The sequence below is a fragment of the Halichoerus grypus genome, chromosome 13 (genome assembly GCF_964656455.1).
Source record: "Halichoerus grypus chromosome 13, mHalGry1.hap1.1, whole genome shotgun sequence".
NCBI lineage: Eukaryota > Metazoa > Chordata > Mammalia > Carnivora > Phocidae > Halichoerus > Halichoerus grypus.
This window is the reverse complement of record NC_135724.1, coordinates 79,811,998-79,830,364: the sequence shown is the minus strand read 5'-3', so window position 1 is coordinate 79,830,364 and position 18,367 is coordinate 79,811,998. Positions and strand designations below refer to the sequence as shown.

Genomic DNA, 18,367 nt, shown 5'->3' with positions numbered 1-18,367 from the left:
CCTGCCTCAATCATTGGGGACCTGGAGGGCTTGTCTGCTCAGAATGCAGCTTCCACTTCAGAGTCACCAGCCGCCCGCTCTGAAGGGGCAGGGGGAGGGAGTCCTTCACGCCTCTGGGAGGTCACCTTCTCTCTTGGTCCCCGGTGAGTGGATTCAGCCAGGAAGGGGCGGGGGCACCTCCCCCGGAGGGTGCAGCATCCTGTCCAGGACAGCGCTCTGGGGCCTGCCTCCACACCCGCCCTGCTTCCCGAGCCTCGGCAGGCCGTACGCAGGAACTCGGAGCCAGAGAGCAATCACTGCATCCTTCCGGCCGCGCGGAGAATAAACACGGCGCTTCCCCTGCCATCTTACCACGCGCGCTCCCGACCTCTGCGCTGAACCGGGCAGGGGGAAGCTCAACCTGGACCAGCCTTTTGTGGAGAAAACAAACTTCGCTCCTGAAAGTGTCCCTGGGCCTCAACAGGCACCTGTGCTGGACTCAGACCAGGACAAACAAGAGCTGGATACCGTGGGTGGGAAGAAGGCAGGCCCACCCTGAGCACAGCTGGAGGAGAGGAAACAGACCCTGGAAGAAAATTTGGCAGCTTGAACCTTTATTTTTAGTATTTTTTTAAAAAGCATAATTAGAAACTTTCAATACAGAAATAATCCTAGCAAACCATTTAAAAGTTTTGTTGTTCGACAGGAATTTCACATCAGGTCCACCAGGACGTCAGTCCAGCCCTGTGAGCCCCCCCACCCCCACCCCCCATTCATGCGTGTAACACTCAGTGGGACAGGCACACTGTCGTCACCAAAATCACCCCACCACCTGGGTCTGGACGTCCAGTTGCCAGAGCCATAGTGTCTTCTAGCCCGGGCTGGAAACTTCCAGGGCCCCTTCCCCTTATTGCTTGAATTTGCAAGCACTGCCACACTGACGTCACGTGAATGCTCAGAGTTGAGAACGCTGCCCGCCCAGGAGTCTCGAGCTCTCTGAGTCCTGCACAGGACCTCTGGTCACTGCACAGCCCTGAGGACGGAGACCACGCTTTCGCTCCTGGCCCCGCGGCCACCCTCCGCAGCCCCGCTTCCCCAGGCCCCGAGCTCCCCCACCTCGTCAGGTAGTTCCAGTGAAGGCCTGCTCCCAGAGAACCGCAGGCTTTTGGCAGTCTGGGGAAGTGGAGAGACAGGTCAGTACTGACTGAAAACCCATCAACAGTGTTAACATGGAAAATCTGCAGTGTGATCTGTGATGTGATTGTCCAATCAGGGCTTTGCCTGGAATTCGCCTAGGAAAGGAAATCTAACAAAACACATCATGGTGTTGAAATAAATTATTCCCAGGTGACGTGATCCTTTTAGGGGAAGGGTGAATGATGAAGTGTCCCGAGGGGGACAGTAATCAAGTGCAGATGACCCTGGCTTTTTCCTCCAGGGGACCACGGTCAAAGCTGGCTGGCTCCCAGCCCCGGGCTGCCATCCTTCCCAGCCGCTAACAAATCCTCCCGGTCCCGCCAGTGATCCGGGTCCGCCTGCCGGCCACCTCTCAGGCAGCGTCCCCACCGCCCAGCAGCGCCTGGCACCCACGCCTCACATCCACGGCTGCCTGGGCCGTGACGGAGACCCGGGAGCTCCGTGGAAAGCCCTGGGCCGACACAGACGAGGGCGGGAGGCCCGTTCTCTCCACCAAGACACGGCCAGGAAGGCGAGGCCGCGCTGCCAAGACCCAGCCCCACGACGACGGGAAGCCATTCAGTTTTTCTGAAAACACTGGACCCAAAGCGGGGCGGCCACAACGTTTGCTGCTGTGCCAACCAGACCTCAGGAAGAGAAAGTGTGAGGAACTTAATTCATTTGATTTGGCTTCATCTTTTTTATGTGTTAAAATAACGCTCCTCGGTGCCCCTGCAAGCCCCCTTCCCTGCACAAACACACCCCTACCTTTCTGTTGGAACTGAAACAGGTTGGTATAAGTTAAAAGCCACGGTTTCCCTGGGGTTGTAGTTCAGAGGCATCTAGAAGGCAGGACAAGAAATCTGGTGACCAAAAGGCTAGGCCTCTAATGGGAGCCCCCAGGCCTACCTCCAGGCCGGGTTTCCCCCAGCTGCCAGAATGGTGGCCGGCGGGGGGTGGGGGGGGGAGCTGGGCCGGGAAGAGACACGACACAGGCCCCCCGAAAGAGGGGGCAACCTGACGTGCCAGGGACAAGGCGACAGCCTGTAGGAGAGAACACGTTATGAGGAAGGCCCGCTCCACCAGCCCAGGTTGGCTAAAGGTGTGGCTAGAACTCGAGCCTGTCTCCTCAGGAAGCCACCGGCCAGAAGATGGGATGGGGAGGGGTGCGGACGGGAGGGTTTACTGCAGCGGGCTGGCGTGAAGGAGGCAAAAGCCAGAGCAGGACGAGGGTGACGAGGGTGACGCGGCTGGTTAAAGCAATACACGTATGTACACACTCTGGCTCCTCAGTCCGCTCGGCTGGCCGCGGCCTCGTCAGGCCCAGGTGCCCGGGCCGGGGGCACCAGAAGGGAAGGGCAGGTCGTCCGACACCTTCTTGGCACTCACGGGGGGAGGGGAGGAAGTGCCGACGGCGCCTCCCGATACAAAAACGGGGAGAGAATTCTTTAAATAACGGCACGAAGCTGCGACTGTCCCCGAGGAGCCCCGCGGGCCGCGGGCGGGGAGCAGGCACAGCGCAGTCTCTGCGGGGGGCCGGGGGGGCCGGGGGGGCCTAGCAGCAGCGCTTCTTCCGTTTACTGTTCTTCGTGAGCTTCACCACGTCGTTCTGTTGCTGCTGCTGCTGCTTGGCTAGGTTGTCCTTCTTTGCTCGGAGGACCAGCTCTGTGATGCAGTTGAACATCTGTGAGGACGAAGGAGGCGGGGTGGGCCTCAGACCCGGTGCCCAGGCCCCGCTCCCCATCTGCTCTTCCTACCCTCAGGGCTTTCTGTACACACGGCCCCAGACCCTTTCCAAAAGGAGCTGGTCAGTTCTAAAGGTCAAAAAGGAACAACATCAAAGCCCCATGAGCTGTGTCTTGGGGAAATCAATCTCAGGGATTTTCCAGCCTTTCTTTTAAAAAGAGAGAAAGAACCTCTCCAGCTGGAATCCGGACAAGACGAAGGCGCTCCAGTGACGGGCCAGAGGGACCCAGAGCCTGCCCACTCCAGGCCCCCAAGATGTCCCTGTGGTGCCAGGACCCAGTGGAACTCCACCTGCCAACCCACATCCTCTCCTCCACTCTGCCAGGAAAGGTATCAAGCACCTGACATAATTTGCTTCACTTACTCCTCACAAGCCAGGAGGCGGGGACCCTCACCCCACCCCGATCTACAGAAGGAACAGGTGCAACCTAGAGAGCTTAAGTCACCGCCCAAGGTCACACAGAAAGGCCCGTCGTGTGATCCCAGGCTGACTCGGAGGCACCCGGGCTCCCTGCCACTGTGCATCGGGTGTCCAGGATGCAGTGGGGGATCCTGGCTTCCCTGGGTCTCCAGGTTCCACACACTGTGGGGCAGGACTCACCTAAAGCTACGAGCATGGCCTGCCTGGGCTTGTGGCAAAAGGTCCCACTTTTCTCCCACAGGCTCACAACCACTTCCCAGCAGGCCTAGCAGAAGGGAAGCTGCCCCCCGGCCAGAAGCTCAGCTGCTCTGCGGGGGACCTGTCTCCCCAGCAGCCTCTGGGGGACTCGCAGCAGGTGCCCACCCGAACTCTGGAGGCCACAGGGAGGCAACCAGGTGTCTGCAAGGAAGCCAAGGCCCCAAGGAAAGCCTTGAGAGCAGGAAGAGGTAATGGGTGGGGCCAGGGAGGGCAGTGAGGCTGACGACTGAGCGGGAACCCCGCGTGGCTGGGCTCAGGGTGACTCGGCCTCTTACAAGTTGAGTGACAGTCCTCAACTTGGAACCTCAGGTCAGAGGACTGTTGAGATATGAGCTAACACCTACAAAAGGCCCAGCACGATGCCTGGCACCCAATAGGCCCCGAGGAACGGCAGTTACTAGGAGGTTTTCTGTCTGCCACCTGGGTACTCTGGGCAGGTTAGACGTGCAGAGAAGAGGACTGTGGCGGTGGGCAGAGCTGGGCCCCACTCCCTCCCCTGCCCCCACTCGGGCCCAGGCCTCACCTCCTCCACATTGACATTCTCCTTGGCGCTGGTCTCAAACAACTGGATCCCCATCTGCCCTGCGAATTTGTAGGCATCTTCTGTTTCCACCACCTTCCGCTCAGGGTCGTCATTCTTATTCCCCACTTCAAGGCAAAGCAAAGTCAGCCCAGCCCTGCAGGAGCACCCCCCCAGCCACCCCCCAGGCCACTGTCCCCACCCCGGTGGGTCCAGCCTCACCTAATATTCGGCACACATCATCACAGTTTTGGTTGATTTCATGAAGCCACCGCTTAACATTGACAAAGGACTCTGCACTGGTGACGTCATAAACCACGATGACCCCGTGGGTCCCCCGATAATACCTGTAGGGTCAGGATCTGTGTCAGAGCTTCAACCTAGACAAGAGCGGCGCCTTCACTAAGACCAAGCCTGCCCATGTCCGGACAGCGGCCAGGGAGATGGTGATGGGGCACATGCTCTCCTGCTAGACTCCCAGCATCTCCTCTCCGTGTGACCCCGGCTGGACATCCGGGAACCGTGCGCCAGCCAGGATGCTCAGCAGCACCGTTGCTCACGCTTGTCCCCAAGGCACCAGTGAAGAGGGAGCAGCCCTGAGGTGGCCGGTCAAGTTGTTCGAGTCTGCCACTAGCCTGAACCTTCTTTGAAGTTCTTGTTTTAGGTTTAAAATGCAAGTAATTTTTGTATTTGATGCCCTATTATCACTGTCCTTGTTTTAACATTCAAAGACTTTCTCTCTTCAAATCTCTTAGTAAAATGCCATTCCAAGAAGACACACCGTTTGGGAAGCCCCGCCAACGTCTCATTCACCCCGCTGGGGGCAGGTGGGCACCTCCCTTCCGCCACTCTGGGCTCGTCTGTGCTGGTGGCAGAGAGCGCGTGGAGACGGTGTGGGCACCCGGGCACAGCGGGAAGAAGGTGTCCCAGAGGTGCCACCATCCAAACGTGCAGACCCTATGGCCTGAGATCAGCCAGAAGCTCTGGAAGGCAGGAGGATGGAGGACATGGACCGCACACACCACCCCCCAACCCCGGCTTATCACAGCCTGAGCACTCGGTCCTCAGCCTGGCGCCAGAGCCTTAGGGGGATGGGGACGTTCTCACGACTGGCTCAGCGGCGCTCTGGCCAACCCTTCACTTGCTAGGCCCAGTTGCAGGACAAAGGCTACCCTGGCGCCATCTCTGAAAGGATGTGGGACCCCGGGATGGTTAGGGCAGGCACCTCGGCGCACCTCCTTCCTCAACTGTAAGATGGTACCTGCTCTTGGGACGGCTGCGAGGAATAAAGGAGAGAACTGAGGTTTCCACAAGGGCCAGTCAGTAGTCAGCAGTCAAGGAATGGTGGCTCCTCACTATTAATATTCCTTCAGTGACAAGCTGGGGCCCCTGACCCAGGTGGAAGAAAACCGAGGGACAGCGTGCAAGGCAGCGGGTGACCCGCTCTCCCGAGCTGGCTCCCAGGGCTGCGAGCAGAAGCAGTCTGTGCGGTGCCCCCGGGTCTAGCCCAGCTGGTCTCCCCTACCCCGTCTCTGCCCCCCTCGGAAACCTGCTGGGGGCTCCCGGGGGCTTCGTTCTGCCACAGCTTTGCCTTCCAGGGACGCGGTGTCCCTGCCCTGGGGAGGCCGAACCGTGAAGCCGGGCAGGCGCCGGGCCCTCAGGACCAGTCTCGGCCGTGCCCCAGCAGCTGCTGCTGGGAGCGCCAGGTCCTCACCCAACTGGGCAGGAGTGCGCGCCAGGGCCAGGGCGACAGACGACTGTCCCCGGCCAGCAAAGGCAGTGCGAGCGAGGAACACATGTCCAAGCTCTCCTGTGTTCAAGACTACTGAAATGCCAAGAAATGCCGAAAGGGCGAGAACTAGTCTGAGGACGAGATCGGGGCTCAGAGCTCTGAGGAGGGGGCACCAGTGCTTCTGGACCTCCTGTCACCACCGCCACCAGTAATGACACCCACTCACCCCTGCTCAGCTCTGTGCCCGGCACGGCGCCCAACACTTCATATCCACTGCCCTATTAATCTTTGCAGCGACCCAGTATGACAGACACGAGTGCCGCCATTTTACCAGGGAGGCCACGAGGCCACGGGGAATGACCTGCTGAAGTCAGAGCGTCTGGGTCGTACTCCCGGGCCAGGGCCAGGGATCAAAGGGGCTTCCCTTCCTCACCATCCAGCAGCTCGTTACTCACTCCTCCCCGACCTGCACCCCAGCCGCGCCTCCCGGGGTCAGCAAACCCCGGCCTGAGAGACAGAAGAAACAGGGTGACCACAGGGCTCCTGGTCAGGCTGACAGGATGCAGTTGTAGTTTCTCTCTTAATGCCCTGAGTCAGGAGAGGCCACACTGCCACAGCCTGCCCGCCGCAGTCCCCAAGAACACCCCTGAACTCTCCCGAGGCTCCCTTCTTCTCCAACCACCCTGGCAGCACGTGGAGTCTTTCCGTCCCCCCAACCCACCCCCACCCGGCATGGCGTGTGCGGGGGACCGCACCACGGAGCTGCCTCAGCTTCCCCAACACAGGCAAGATGGCCAGCAGGGGCTGAGCCCGGGGTCCCCGGCCACCGCTGTGCAGCACTGCCCCTTCTCGAGCACCCCGGAACCACCACATGTTGCCCTCCGGTAGCTGAGCTACTCCAGGGTCCCCAACAGATCGAAGGAGGCGGTTCACCCTCTTCCACCCTGACCTGAAAGGAGCTGACCTCGAGGTGGCCACGACTCCTCTGCACCCCAGCCCACTGCCCTGCCCAAAGCCCTTCTCACGGCCACGGGCCCAGTGTTCTCGGCCACCCTCAATTCCCTGAGCGGTTTTAGCCCTCAGGAGACACCGGAGCATCTCCTCAGCCCCAGGCCCTCAGGTGGGGCCAGCAGAGAGCAGGGCCGTGGACGGAGCCAGAAGGCAAGAGCTTTGGCATCAAACGGGCCTCAATTCAACTCCTAACTAACCAAACTAAGTCACTTTACCCTCTCTGGGCCTCAATTTTCTCATCCATAAAATGGAAAGAATCACAGGACTCTTTATTTGGGATTAAGTGAAACAAATACAGTAAAATCCTTAGCAATGGTGCCAGCTCAGAGTAAGGACATCTGGGGTCAATGCCCTGACCTCCTGACCTGGACAAGCAGTGTTGTTCAGGTCTGGATGCTTGGGCTGCCCGTGCCATCCATCCTACCCCAAGGAGCCTCTGACCCAGCCGCCCTCCTTAAGGCCTTGCTGGCAACTGCTAAGACACAAGGGGACTCAGGCAGCTCATCAGCAAGTAGTCACAGAGAGCTGCAGCGGGTGGCGCCCAGGCCTGGTGACAGAAGCCCCTCCTGCTCAGGGGCTGCTTGGGCTCCAGCCCCTCGAACCAGGGCAGCCCACCCACTGGCCTAGCCCCTCTGCCTGCCTGGCCAGCACCCCCGAGAGTCCCCCCATGACACTCCCAGCCACCACCGTGGGGGCTTTTCACCCCTCAGCATCCCACTGCTCCCAAGACCCTGAGGAGCCTCCAGATGAGTGGGCAGCCTGGGGTCTGTCCCATTTCCATGCCAAAGGGAAGAAAGGGATCTCTGGCCAGAAAAACTCACACACTTTCCCAAGAGCCCCCAGGCACACAGGAACTTCTGGGGGAGGCAACGGAGAGGCCTACCAAAGCAGCAACTACTGCAGGCCAGACCCCAGCTCCTCCTCCGCACACGTCACGGTGTGCAGCTCCGGCTCGGCCACCCACTGGGAGCAGGACCGCTCAGAAGTTCCCTCATCTGGAACGTACCGACGGCAGCAAGCGCAACCAGATCGTCCGGGGGAAGCCCAAGCACAGAGCACCTGGCACGGGGGACTCAGCATTAAAGCCAATCCTAAGGAGAAACCCTCTGGGAAACTGAAGCACAGAGAGTTTAGGCAGCTTGCCCAAGGTCACACAGTAGAACAGATATATAAATTCCGAACTATCTGTCTTCAAAGCCCTGCTCCTTCCTGGAAGCTTTTCTACTAACAGCTCAAGAACCAAGAGCCCCTCCACAGGTCCACAGGACTCCTGCCGTCCGGGGCCCCGGCTGGGTCCCCCCCTGTACAGCGAAGGACCACAAAGGTGCTGCAGCTGCAAAGGAGGGCGGCCCACTGGGTGAACCCGGCTTTGGGGAGGCAGAGGAGAGGCCTCCCGAGGGCCTCCTGCGTGCCCATGCTCCTTCCGGGCCTCTCAAAAGAGGGAAGCCTCCTCCCAAGTCGGGGTGGGTGACGGGAGCGTGCACGGCCGGCCGAGTAAGAGTCACTCACTCACCGAGTGACCACCTAGGGAGCCACACCCCTGTTCTCCCATTTCACATCCCGAGGAACTGAAGGCCAGAGGGCGAGCTGGCTGACTCGTACTGTCCTGAGAGCCCCCAGAGCCAGGGCCCCCAGCCAGCGGCGCCCGTGGGCACGTAGCCCACCTCGTCACCTCCTCCTCTAGCGTGACAGCAGCCACTGTGGCCAGCAAGGAGCCCACCCCATGACCTCTCTGTGACTCGGGACACCCGACGCCGATCCAAATGCAGGTGGCGAGGGGGGAGAACGGGAGGAGGCCAGCCTGACTCACGTGGAGGTGATGGTGCGGAAGCGCTCCTGCCCGGCCGTGTCCCAGATCTGCAGCTTCACTTTCTCCCCGTTGATCTCCACGGTCCGAATCTTGAAATCCACTCCGATCGTGGTGATGTAGCTGCCTGCACACACACGCACGTTAGCCAGGCCCGCGGGGCGCCCCCGTTGGGCCGCGTCCTCACCCGCACAGGGGACCCCGGCCTCCACAATCCCTCCCCGCTGGCTCTTTGTGCCCAGCAAGTTCGAGGTCCCGGGGACACAGCCCTGAACAAGAAAGATAAGGTCCTCACCCCGATGGAGCCCTCAGTGGTGGAAGGCAAGAGACAGGACACAATGAAACAGTGACAAAGACCACAATTTCAGGAGTGAGGAGCACCACAGAGGAAATTAAACCAGGATGAGACCGGGGAGGGGCCAGGCTCCTTGCATTAGAAGGGCCGGCCTGAGCGTGCCGGGGGACCCAGGACACACTCTGGGTTTTTTTTCCTGTGCTATTCCCAACACTGTAAATGACCCACAACATTAACTTCCTAACACAAGTCACGACCTGCATTTTGGAAAACACTGCTCCAGGCAGAGGAGACAGTAGCAAAAACAGCAATGGGGGAGGGGGGGTCACGTGAGGTCGGGCACGCAGTGGGAGGCAGGTAGGGGACCGGAGGCCAGGTCTCAGGGCCTTTGTGCCATTTCCACGAGCTTGGACTTTCTCCGGTGTGTGGCAGGGCGGCACTGAAGGGTCTCAATCAGAGCCTGAGCCGCATTGTAAGCAGTTCATTCAGGCATCTGTGTGAAAGATGGAGTTGAAGAGAAAATCTAGCCAATGCCCTAGTCCCGCCCAGGCTGACAAGCAGCACACGTTCACGCTCTGTTTGGGGCTGACTGTGTAACGCGGCGCTGCAGACAAGACCCACACACACCCAACTATATGGTGCGTATAGGAGGGGTCAAAGTTCAGGGTGGAGCCGAGATCAAGGACGACTTTGGGGAGGAAGTCACACTTGGGCCTTGCTCAAAGAACAGGCACCATTTCCAAGGCGAGAGAAGGTGGGGGGCAGAGCGACCAGTGTCTCCAGGTGGAGCCCTGGGATGCTGCTCAACATCCTTACACGCAGAGCAGCCCCCTCCCCTCCCCGGGAAGCACAGGGCCCCAGTGTCGATGGTGCCGAGCTGGAGAAACCCCGGTATAAACTCTGCTCACACGAGAAGGCCGCTGATGTTTGCCACCCCAGGAAAGAGCCGGCCAGAGACCCCGTATGGGCAAGATGAACTTGGCCATCGGGTATGGGATAGGCAGAAGCTGCCGTGACGCTTCGGGCAGAACCAACGGGGCTCTCGACTAAGATGCTGGGGGTAGAAACGGAAAGGAGACACTGCCCGGGAGACCCTGGGCGGAGAGCAAGAGGGACACAAGGAAGAGCAGTGCTCCTGAGCCTGGGAAGCTGCCGGTAGGTACCATCCCTGAATGGAACAGAACAGCAACAACGCCAGGCTGCTCCTTCTGGAGGGATTCCTTAGTCCAGGCACTAGGACTCGGGGCATCTCGGGTAATCCTCGCAATCACCCTATGCGGGAGGAACGCCGAGTGGTCCCGTTTCACAGATGGGCTGAGACTTAAGTGGTGCCCAAGGGCACACACGGGGCAGACCACTCTTCCCGACATCACACCAGCAGGGGTGCCGCAGGGCTACTGTCGGGCGAAACCCAATTCTCTACCAAGAGGGAAGTGTTCACCACGTAATCACTTCCTAATTATAGCTTGCTGCTCAACCACAGCACACGAATTCCGATGACAGAGTCATGTTCAGTCCTTGATCAGAGAGGCCAAGCCAACCAGAAGCCTCTGCAATGAACCTGACATATTCAACAAACAAAAACATGTCCAACTTCACCAGCTATCAGGAAAATACACATTTCAGTGATGTCACTTTCTGCCTATTAGCTTAACAAAAATGAAGACTAAGATGCAGCACTAATCAGAGTTGACAAGGGGCACTTTTGACCCCTTTAGTGGGAGTGTCACTTAGCACAGCTTCTTTGAAAGGCAAGATGGCAGTTTCAAAAGCCTATACCCCGACCTAGTAACTCCACTTCTATACAAGGATAAACATACGATGCATCTGAAGTAATGCATCACTTAAAACAGAAGCATCCAGAAAGCACGCACATATCAAGAGCACTGCTAATGAATGATGTAGATCCATGCACAGCTCAGGAAAATCCACAGCCATTCAGAAGAACCAGGGGTCTGCTAGAGATGGGCAAGGATGGTCCTTGATATTCCGAGGGGAAGGCCAGTTGCCAAACCATCACATGTAAAGTTGAAAAAAGTCAGGAAGACACACACCATGCTGAACAGAGGCTCCCAGGGCACCAGAGTAGGGGCAGGTGAAGGGACAGCTTTTATTCTTCACCTCGTTGAGTCTGCCTGTTTGACATTTTATATAGGCATGTACTAACTTGTAATACTTAACTTTTTTTTTTCCTCCCTTAAATGCTGGGGCACAAAAAGTCTCTGGGTAGAAAAGGGATGGGCTTACAAAAGGACTTTTTGAACCAGACAGACCTTAGGCAAAGGCCTGGCCAGGTAAAGGGATCTCAAACCCAGACTACTCCAGCAGCATCCCAGGGGGCACACTCACCTGAGAAAGTGTTGTCGGCAAAACGTAACAGTAAACTGCTCTTGCCCACACCTGCAGGAGAGAAAGCAGGAGATGAGAGGGCGCATGGGTCCCTCCCTCTAACCCAGTCCTTCAGGGAGATGGTACCCAAATGCTAACTCTTAAGAAGCTCAGCAGACCCATCTCCCACCTCAGTGCTGCTTTTTATCTCCCTGACTGGCCGGCCACACACCAAGAACATCTCTCCCACTCAATGTCTGACCTCTTCCTCTGTCCTGGTGTGAGAGAAGCTGCCCCAAGTCCCGTGGGGAGATGAGAAAGGGGCTTGTGCCCAGGCCCTGTGCTGATGAGACCAGAGGAAGATACCAGACGAGAGAAATAAAGCAGGGGGAAGGTCAGCCAAATGATCTGGGCCCCAAAGTGTGTCTGAAACACACGGTCCCTAGAAAAGTATACACCGTGTGTGGAGCTTCAGTTTGTGCACAGCATGAGATGAGGAATTGTGAACCCGGAAGGGACCCTTGAGATCATCAAGGCCATTTCACAGGTGAGAAAACTGAGGCCCAGACAACACAAACCAACTGCCAACCATCCTCCCCCTGCTGATGTCACTGCCGGCTGGATCGGTGAGGAGGGGGTGTCTGCCTTACACCTGTCAGCCCAAGAGCTCACACATGCTCAGACCATTTCACTTAGCACGGCAGCCCCTAACGTACTTGTCCCAAGAACAAGCAGAACCCCATAAGCCTGGCTTCCCTTTACCTCAGAAGGAGCAGCTCTAGCCTGTGCACCTGCCCTGTCTCCCCCGCCCCATCCCCTACCCCTGCCAAGCCTAAGGCCGACTGGGTGAACCAACCCCAGAAGGAAAGAATCGGCACACACAGAGCTGTGTGTGTGACGGGCACCTGGATGCCCCTGTCACTCCAGCTATGTCTCTCAAGAGGAGGCACCTGAGGCTGCGGGAAGCTAAGCAGCTGGCCTTCGGGGCCTCCGCAGGGAAGCGCGGGGCTGAGACGGGAATCCGGGGCTGTCTGCTCCGGGGCTCTAGCGCTCTCTCCAACACATACCGCCAGGGCAGTCTTCCTGCGTCTGGCTCCGAAAGTGGAACAAAAAGACCCCAAAGGGGCCTCTGCATCTGACTCCTGTTAGATTTCCAGCAGCCCGCTAGACGGGAGGAGATTTCCACTAGGGTCTCAAGTGCCCTCAAGCTAAGTGCAAATGTGTGGGGAGGGGCCTACAGGCGTCCAGCAGAGCCTAAGAGGGCGCTGCCTCCGCCCCCCTCCCATGCAGTTTCTCGAAACCTAACCAACCCCAGACAACCTCTCTGGCCAGTCCTCTCTGATGCTCTCTTCTGGGGACTCCTCCAATGAATGAGTGGTCCGGAGATACCCAGAACTTGTTTCATGGAGTGAACCTGGGGCTTGCCTTCCCAAAGACAGGGGCGCGGCTCTGAGCAGACGGGTGCTGCGCCCACGGTACCTGTGCTCAGCCCCCCGTGCCCGCAGGGCTCTTGCTCAGAGCCACTTCCTCAGCGCCGCTTCTGCGAGGCTTCCTGCTGAGCCCAAGGAGAGCCCAAGCCCTAGGCTGGGTCCCCACGGCGCTCTGCCTGGCGCCGACACTCCATCAGGCCTGCCGGCTCCTTGGCTTCCTCCTGGAGCCTTCTGGGCCCGCTTACTCAGCTAAAAGCTGTGTCTGGGCCACTAGCTGTGAGTTCCTCTAGGAAGGAGATCTTGCCTCCCCTGCCCTGGATATTTACCGCGCTGGAAGCTGGGCCCAGCACTTAGTCGACACCAACAAAGCATGGCTTAATGAATTTAGGGCCAAACAAACGCCAATCGCACTGACAGCTATACCATCGAATGCTCTGACCGCAGCATTCACAGAAGCCAAAGCAGTGGTTTTCAAACTTTCAGGGGGCAGCAGAATCCTTCTTTAAAATTAAATTTTGGGCGCCTGGGTGGCTCAGTTGGTTAAGCGACTGCCTTCGGCTCAGGTCATGATCCTGGAGTCCCTGGATCGAGTCCCGCATCGGGCTCCCTGCTCGGCAGGGAGCCTGCTTCTCCCTCTGACCCTCCCCCCTCTCATGTGCTCTCTCTCTCTCTCATTCTCTCTGTCTCAAATAAATAAATAAAATCTTTAAAAAAATAAAATAAAATAAAATTAAAATAAATAAATAAAATAAAATAAAATTTTATCTGGATCCCATATATCTAAAACAGGTGGGGGGGGCCTGGGTGGCTCAGTCAGTTAAGCATCTGACCCTTGGTTCCAGCTCAGGTGAGATCGTGACCCCTCGTCGGGCTCTGCGCTGGGCGTGCAGCCTGCTTAGGATTCTCTCTCCCTCTCTGCCTCGGCCCCTCCCTCCCCACCGATTGCTCTCTCTCTAAAAAAAAAATTAAAAAATACAAGAGGTAAGGGGGAGTTGCTCTCTCTGCAAGAAGCAAGGAAGCAGCAGTGTGCCCTCCGGCTTGGCCTCTCCGAGTCCCCTGCACTCACCCCGCTGCTCTGCAGAGCCGCTGAAAACTGCCTGCAGAACGACCACTACCGTCACCACGTAACTGCTGCTCTGGGCCTGACACCGAGCTCCGGCACTGCTCTCTCTTCCCTTTGAACGGAAGAGAAACCCGCCCTGAGAAATGACCTCTCCTAAATATCCCTGGAAGAGGCCTCCTCGGGAAAACACGCTGCTTCCATTCATCCCACAGCACTGGCCTAAGGGAGGAAGTGATAGGTACCAATCTACCTTCGCCACGGCTGAAGTCAAGGGCTTCCCAAGGGCCGCACCCGGCACGAAACCCAACCAGTCCTGCCCCATCACCTCCTACCCTGCGAAGACCACAGGCAGCCAGGAGACCGATTTATTCGGCAAACACCGCACATGCCTCTCAGCCCTCACCGCTCTCCCCTGCTCCCTGCCTCTTGGCCTACACAGATGCTCTGGTCCTCAAAAAGCCCCCACAGAAGTCCCCACCCTCAGCCCTGCTCCTCCCTTGGGCTATAGTTAGTTCCCTCACTCGTCTGGGCTTCAGTTCTGGACTGTTGAAGACCCTTAGACCTTCGAGTAAAGCGTTCGCAGTTTTAATCCTGGCTCAGTCACCCACTCACTGCACGACCTCAGGCAAGTCACTTCCTCTCTCTGAGCCTCAGCTCACTCATCTGTAAAGTAAAAGGCTTTAACTGGTTCTCTGATGGCCACTCCAGCCTCCAGGTTCTAAGAATGAGGATGGCTGGCCCCACAGTTCAGATGAAATGCTGTGACACTTCTGAGCCGATCAGAAGAACGTAAGAGAAAGTGTAGAACCTGAGCCATAAAGAAGAGCTGCAGAGCTGAGGGAATGTATCCCAGAAGCGTATACGATGTGGCAGAGTGGGAAGAACTCTACATTTATAAAGAAAGAAGCGAACATTCATTGAGGGCCCGCCAGGCCTGACACCAGCTGCTCACGCATAGCACCGACGTGCATTAACTCCTGGCTTTGCCTGTGACGAGCTGTGTGACTTCGGGCAAGTCAGTCAGCGCCTCTGAGCCTTAGTTTCCTTATGTGGCAAATCACACAGGCAGCAGGTGAGAACCAGATGAAAGCGTCTGTGAAATCATTTGAAAAACCCTAAGAAAGCCTCCCCATAAGGTGCCGGTCCCGGGCGGTGCCTGACGTTCTCCCTCAGTTGCCACGCTCAGTCTGAACTTCCGTCTCCCAGGCTCAGAAGGGTCCAGCTTTGACCCCTGGACCTGAGGTAGTTCTACAAGCTCAGACTGAACTAGGAGCCAGCCACATAACTTAGCGAGTCTGCTCCCACACCTGACTTCTGGGTGAAAAATCAACACACCAAGCAAAATGGACTGTGAGAAAGGGGGCCAGAACCATCCCCTGGGTTTTACAGAGAAAAGCCATCAAGCTGCATCTTCTTGCAGAATTTATGCTTTTCATTTTTGGGTATCAACACACAAGCCCTAGAGGGATAAGGACCCCTGACCGTGGTGGGCTTACTTTAACTCCAAAAGGAGAGAAATTACTCTGGTGTCAGCCCCTGAGAACGAAGGCCGGGGCTGAAATCAAATCCTGTAAAGGCGGAAAGCCTCAGGACCCTAGGGAATAACCAGAGTCCATCTCCAAGGGTGAGTCTACACAGCTCATCTGGTTTTCTCTCATTCAAACCACAACGAATCCATCCTCCACCCATCTAACTCCTTCCTTGACCACAGCTACTCTGCATCTCCCTTGTTGGCCCTTAACTTTTCCCCTTACCTCTCCCTTCCACCAGTAACCACAGAAACCTCAGCCATCCTTCACCGGATCCAAACCACCAACCACACCCCAATCTAACTTCACAGTGAGATCAAAACCCACTCACTTCCATGGCCAGCTATGGCCCAGTGTCACCCAACACTCTTCCATCAATGTCCTACAACCCCTTTGATGTGCTCCCCTTTCCTTAACAACCCATGGGCTCTACCACCAACCTGGCCTCTGCCTTCAGTCATATGACGACCTTGCCCACACTCAACTCAGGTCTGGTCTATAAACCTGGCATGCTCCCAAGCCTCCTTCCCCATCATATAATCCCAGCACCTCAGCTATGCTCCCATAAACCCCCCAGGGCCTGCCTCCCTGACCTCTTGGTCACCCCATAAACCTGCTTACCTGCCACACTACAAACACCTCTAAAACCCTCCACCCTTTCCCAGAAACCAACCTGTCTTTTCTAGGAACTTAACATTGATTCATTCATTCAACAAATGTGTTTTAGGCACCTACTGGTTGCAAGGCAGTAGGAGGAGATGCCGCGCACGGAGCTAGGAGCTCTCCAAGAGTGTATACGTGGTCAGAGCCCTTTGCAGTATTGGCTGACCCAACTCCAGTACCCACCCAGTATACAGTATGTAGCAGCAAACACGTACTGAGCACCCTCTCCGTGCAGGCACTGCTCACAACACTATGTGTGCATTATCTCACTGAATACTCACTCAGCCCTGCGACGCAGATTCTACTATCAGCTCCATTTTACAGATGGGGAAACGGAACCATACAGATAATAATTCAGCAGGCGTGTGCCAGGCCCTGTGCGAGACCATCCCATGAGACAGGTTCTGGGATTATCCCCCGTTTACAGAGGAAGAAACTGAGGCTTACAAAGGGCACTAACAATCACATCAATAGCTAGCATCTACCCAGGGCTGACTTTACGCCAGGCTCCGCGCTAAGCACTTTCCCAGCTTTATCTCATCAAATAGTCAACCACCCAGCGAGGCAAGTCCCCACTTCACAGATGAGGGAACTGAGGCTCACAAAGGCGAAACAACTTGCCCAAGGTCACAGAGTGAGGAAGCTGGTAGTCCCAAAACTCGAACCCGGGTCTCTCCAACTCCATGCATCGCGCGACTTGACCAAGGTCACACGTGAGGCAGGGGCAGGCGCGGCGAGAGAACCGGGAGCCCCAGCCCCGACCCCCGTGCGCCCCGCGCGCCCATCCCCTCCGCTCCGAAGCCGGGTGCCCCAACCTCACCTCGAGGCCGCCCGCAGCCCCTCGGCGCGCCCCTAAGGCCGGCGGCCGCCGGGCAGCCCCGCCCCGCGCGGGCCAGCACCTCCCCGCCCGCCTGCCCGCCCCGAGGCCCCCGCGGGCCGCGCCCGGCAGGGCCCACGCCGCCTCCGGCCGCCGCGGCCCTCACCGCTGTCGCCGATGATGAGCAGCTTGAAGAGGTGGTCGTAGTCCCGGGCCATGGCGGGCGGGGGAGGCGCGCGCGGGCGGGCGGGGTCGGTGCTGGCCTCGCGATCCGCAGCTCCCTCCGGGCTGCTTCGGCAGCGGCGGATCCACTTCCCGAACAAACAGCCGGAACTGACAGAAACACCTCCCTCCTCTCCCCCTCCCCCTCCTCCTCCTCCTCCTCCTCCTCTTCAGCAGCCGCCGCCGCTGCCGCCACCTCCCTCCTTCCCGCCCCGCCCCGCCAGTGCGCAGGCGCAGCGTTTGACACCGCCTTTGCGCAGCCGCAGCCGCGGCCAACCGCGCCCTCTCCGCGCTCGCGCACCGCGCAGGCGCCCTGGCGGAGGCCCGCGGGCGCGGGCTTGCCTTCCCTGCGTCTCGTCGGCGAACGTCGCCGCAGTCGCGCGCGGCCCTGGGGGCTCGGAGAACCGGGGTGCTGTGGAGCCTTGAAGGACGCCGAGAGCGCCGGAGAAACTCGGCCGTGGCCCGGGACGGACTGGCTCCTTCATCTTCGAGAGCCGCAGGCGCTGCGGAGACGGAAAGAGCGGCACGCAGTGACCTTGGAGGCGGGGCTTACGCCGAGCTCCCGGTTTCTCGAGACCCGGGACCCGGACACTCCGCCCCCTTCCGCACGGACGCCGCCTCCGGGGTGCTGGTCCCGGGCCTGCGGACTGGACGCCCAGGCGGTCGCTGGCTGCCCGGTTTTGAGGGACACGAGTTGCCTGCGGAGCGGAGCGTGAGAGGAGTGTGGCCTTTGAATCACCACTAGCCCCGTGACCCCATGGAGCCTGGGTTGCCTCCTTGGTAAAATGCGGAGGGCAGTTCCAGAGTCAGTCCCGTCCACCTTGACGCCGAGCCGGTGTGAGCGGCACCCGGAGCCCGAAGCAGCAGCTCCCTCGGCTTCGATTTTACACCGCCTACACAGTCACATCTCAAAAGCGTGTGGTTAGGAAGACCTGGGCCGCCAGGAATTAAGCGGGATTGGGTTTATCATCAGCTCCAGTTTTTTCCCTGTTTTAGAGTAAGTTCCCACCTGCCCTAAAAGTGAGATGCTCCTACTGCCATTCTGAGAATTGCAGAGAATTCGAAGTTCCTCATAGCCCTGCCCCTTTTCAGTCAAGTACCTGTTGAATATTTCTACTCGTTTTACCATTTTTAGTTTGAAAAGTCAAACTAAGTAATACAAAAAAGTAATACTCATGGTTAAAAAACAAACTGTACAGAAGTTTACCCCAAAGTACAAGTTACTGTTTTTCCTTAAGACCCACTCCTCCCAGGTAACCCTTGTTAATAAGTTCCTTGGACACCTTAAGATGCCTGAGACATATTTGTTGAATGAATTCATCAATGCCCTTCAATGAATTTCTGTGCCTATGTAAACACGTACATGTATG

At 57.8% G+C, this 18,367-nt stretch overlaps 1 protein-coding gene across 2 annotated transcripts; it reads right to left on the bottom strand.

Moving 5' to 3' along the window:
* Positions 1–576: 576 nt before the first annotated feature.
* Positions 577–17,141, bottom strand: RAB35 (RAB35, member RAS oncogene family). Of its 2 annotated transcripts, XM_036081970.2 has the most exons (6): positions 16,942–17,125; positions 11,295–11,345; positions 8,654–8,777; positions 4,323–4,447; positions 4,104–4,228; positions 577–2,839 (listed from the first exon to the last, which is right to left on the bottom strand). In XM_036081970.2, exons 1-6 carry the CDS (start codon positions 16,991–16,993, stop codon positions 2,711–2,713), a joined length of 606 nt encoding a protein of 201 aa, XP_035937863.1. In that variant the 5' UTR covers positions 16,994–17,125; the 3' UTR covers positions 577–2,710. The 2 variants fall into 2 exon arrangements, with proteins under 2 accessions (XP_035937863.1, XP_035937864.1); XM_036081971.2 differs by lacking the exon at positions 4,104–4,228 and having other exon boundaries at positions 16,942–17,141.
* Positions 17,142–18,367: the final 1,226 nt, after the last annotated feature.

Coding starts and splice junctions, on each gene's coding strand:
- RAB35 (XM_036081970.2), bottom strand. CDS start 16,993: ATGGCCCGGGACTACGACCACCTCTTCAAGCTGCTCATCATCGGCGAC. Junction 8,778..11,294: donor TGCCGACAACACTTTCTCAG/GTGAGTGTGCCC, acceptor GTGTGTGTGCAG/GCAGCTACATCACCACGATC. Junction 2,840..4,103: donor AGAATGTCAATGTGGAGGAG/GTGAGGCCTGGG, acceptor TCGTCCTCACAG/ATGTTCAACTGCATCACAGA.